A 2682-nucleotide genomic window follows, 5' to 3' on the forward strand; every position below is an offset into this window, starting at 1 on the left:
GGAAGCACATTGTTCATTGTCAAAATACTACTACCGATTATGTATGATAAATGAGGAAAAGATACAGATTTTGTATTAGCACAACTGTAGTTCTTGCTATAGGAATGTTGTAAGAGTCTTTATATTTAAATTTAATTATTTTTCTTTAACTTAGACTGAGTATTTATTATCTCAATGCTACATCCAAATCCTACAAGGAAGCTAACTTGGAACTGAAAAAGAAGCTACAAAGTGTAAGGAATAAACAATTACTGATTTTTGGCTTTACACAATGTTAGAGAAGCTGTTCAGGTCACTGAAAGATGCCCTCTCTCTCTCCCCATCATTAGCAAGCAGAAGAAAATAAAAGAAGAAATAAACAAAGGGCACAAAAATCAAATGAACAAGAGGAAAATCCATTTGAGACAGAACCACCACAGCCAAAGCCGAAAGCAGACAAGCAAGATGAATCCACTTCAAACCAAGGTAAGGACTGTTTTGAGCTCCTCAGGAAGAAGAATACATTTATGTCAGACCACAGTCTTCCTCACTGCCGTGACTGCTTCCTTTGCCATAATGTCCTGAAAGATACTCATAATGAGAAATTGCAAGTATTAACCTAGTCTCCAGTCCACTTTTCTTTCTTTGGCTTCTTTAAGAAATACTGTAACATTATTCCACACTAGGCAATACCAAAGCAAAAAACCCTGTAATAGGGCTATAATGAATGGCAAGATCCCGGCCACAAAAAAACCCTCACTTAAAGCCAGGTCTGAATGTCAGTGATCCCTCTCACAAACAAGTTGGGTCCAAAACTTGCACCTTGCTATTGCATTTTGTTGACCCAGGACTAGTCAGGACAGCATTTCTCCTCTGTGCTATGTTCACCAGGAGAATGTATAGTGAAAACACAGTATGGTAACAATCCTTTTCAGAATGTCTAGCTCGATCATGCAGGTTTCAGTCCATCTTGAAGGAATTCACAGGCTGTTTCCTTTCCCTGGTCACTGTTAGACTTTCCCCATCATGTATGCATGCCATATATCCAGTATAGGCTCAAGCCTAGCAGAGAAACCCAGATTGGAGATGACTGTCTTTGGGAGAACCACTTGCAAGGTGTGTCTGCAGCCTCAAAACCCACCCACTTAAATCTGAAATTGATACCTTCATCTTCATTTACAGGTAATATCTAAGTGCATGTAGATACTTGGGAAAAGCCTCCACTTCACCCTGTTGTTGGGGCCTTGCAGAAAGGACTGGAGGGAAAATGTGCTGCAAAGATCATGAAGGCACATGACCCCAGATGTCAGGCTGTGGGCAGGGGAGGCCACAGACTTTCCACCACACTGGAGTGGACAAGTGGCTGCAGGATTTCTCTCTCATGGGATTTCTGGTTTGCATGTTCATTTTCTAACTCTATTCTCCAAACACATTTCAGACAACAAGAAAGAACAGGGTGGCAATGAAGCAAAGAAGACAGGCCAGCCACAAGAAGACAGCTCCTCTCAGGCACTCCAGCATCCAGGCCTTGCCCCGAATGGCCTCTATCCCGTGCACAGCAGAGGAGGAAACCTTCCTCCCCCATCCATAGCTGTGATGAGGCCACCAGGGCCCAGGGGCTATGGGATGCTGGGCTATCCACCTGGGAGCCCACGCTTCCCTGGGGCACAGCCAGGAATGCCCAGGGGCCCTCCCAACTACAGATAAAGACCCTCCAGCACATTGTGATATGATGATGGACACTGAGAGCCAGAAGAATGGTCCTAAACCCACACACACTCCTGCAAGTGCAGAAACCTGCTGTGTTCGTTGTAAATTTTCATGTGCATAAAAGTTACCTATCTGCTTCAGTTTTTGCAGGACGGGAGGCTTCAGAAGAAAACATCACATATGTCTTGCAATTGAAGGGCTTACAAAAATGCATTATCTGTGTCAATAGGTAACTAAACTTTGGGATGTTTATTGGAAGGTATTGATTAGAAGAATGAAAAATATCTTGTATTTAGTTGAATATTTTCTTAAAAGCCTGAAAGTGTGTCCCTAACATCTTTTCCTTTTTCCTAGAAGCACAGTACACTCAAAACATTGCTTTGTACAAAGGATATGAGAGTCAGTTATATTTAAACATTGCATATAGATTGTCTTCTGCAGGTCATATATGCATACCCAAAGATTTCAGATTGTACATGGGAAACAAGGATCTTTTCAAAAGCTGAGTGATTACCTCCAAAATCTTTGGGAAAGTACTAAAACAGTAAAAGAAAAGCAAAATTCAGCCTGTTGCTATGAAGAGAACTCTCATTACAGTACCACTTTTAGCTAATAATAGTTTTATCACATTCTGGAAGACTAAAAATAAATTTTAAAAATCAATGAAGTGGTGAAGAAATATCTCCTGTGCAGAAAAACATATTTGAGGAATAGAGGTAGGCAGTTATGCAATAATTCCCCCAAGATATTCACTAGGATTGTGTTATGGCACAGAAACACTTATTATTGCAAAAGAATTTCTGTTGTATAATCTGCTCTGCAGATTTATCATTGCATACTTGTATTGATCACTATAGAATGTAGGGTGGAACAGGTCCTTGGTCTGATAGGTCTTGTGGAAACACAGGATAGATAAAAGCCCATGTGCAAGCTGATGTTATTTATTCAAATGAGACAGCTTTAATTTTATGTTCTGATTTTACTTCCTTGTCC

At 40.6% G+C, this 2682-nt stretch overlaps 1 protein-coding gene across 1 annotated transcript in view; it reads left to right on the forward strand.

The window, feature by feature from the left end:
• The window catches only part of TMC1 (transmembrane channel like 1), a 59304-nt gene extending 57018 nt beyond the window's left edge, over window positions 1-2286 (forward strand). The window contains exons 16-18 of the mRNA XM_037372630.1: window positions 155-233; window positions 330-465; window positions 1418-2286. Coding sequence (XP_037228527.1) covers window positions 155-233; window positions 330-465; window positions 1418-1686 — 484 coding nt within the window. The 3' untranslated portion in view covers window positions 1687-2286. The remainder of the gene's footprint in view (window positions 1-154; window positions 234-329; window positions 466-1417) is intronic.
• The last annotated feature ends 396 nt before the right edge of the window (window positions 2287-2682 follow it).

The sequence above is a fragment of the Falco rusticolus genome, chromosome Z, assembly GCF_015220075.1.
Source record: "Falco rusticolus isolate bFalRus1 chromosome Z, bFalRus1.pri, whole genome shotgun sequence".
Lineage (NCBI taxonomy): Eukaryota > Metazoa > Chordata > Aves > Falconiformes > Falconidae > Falco > Falco rusticolus.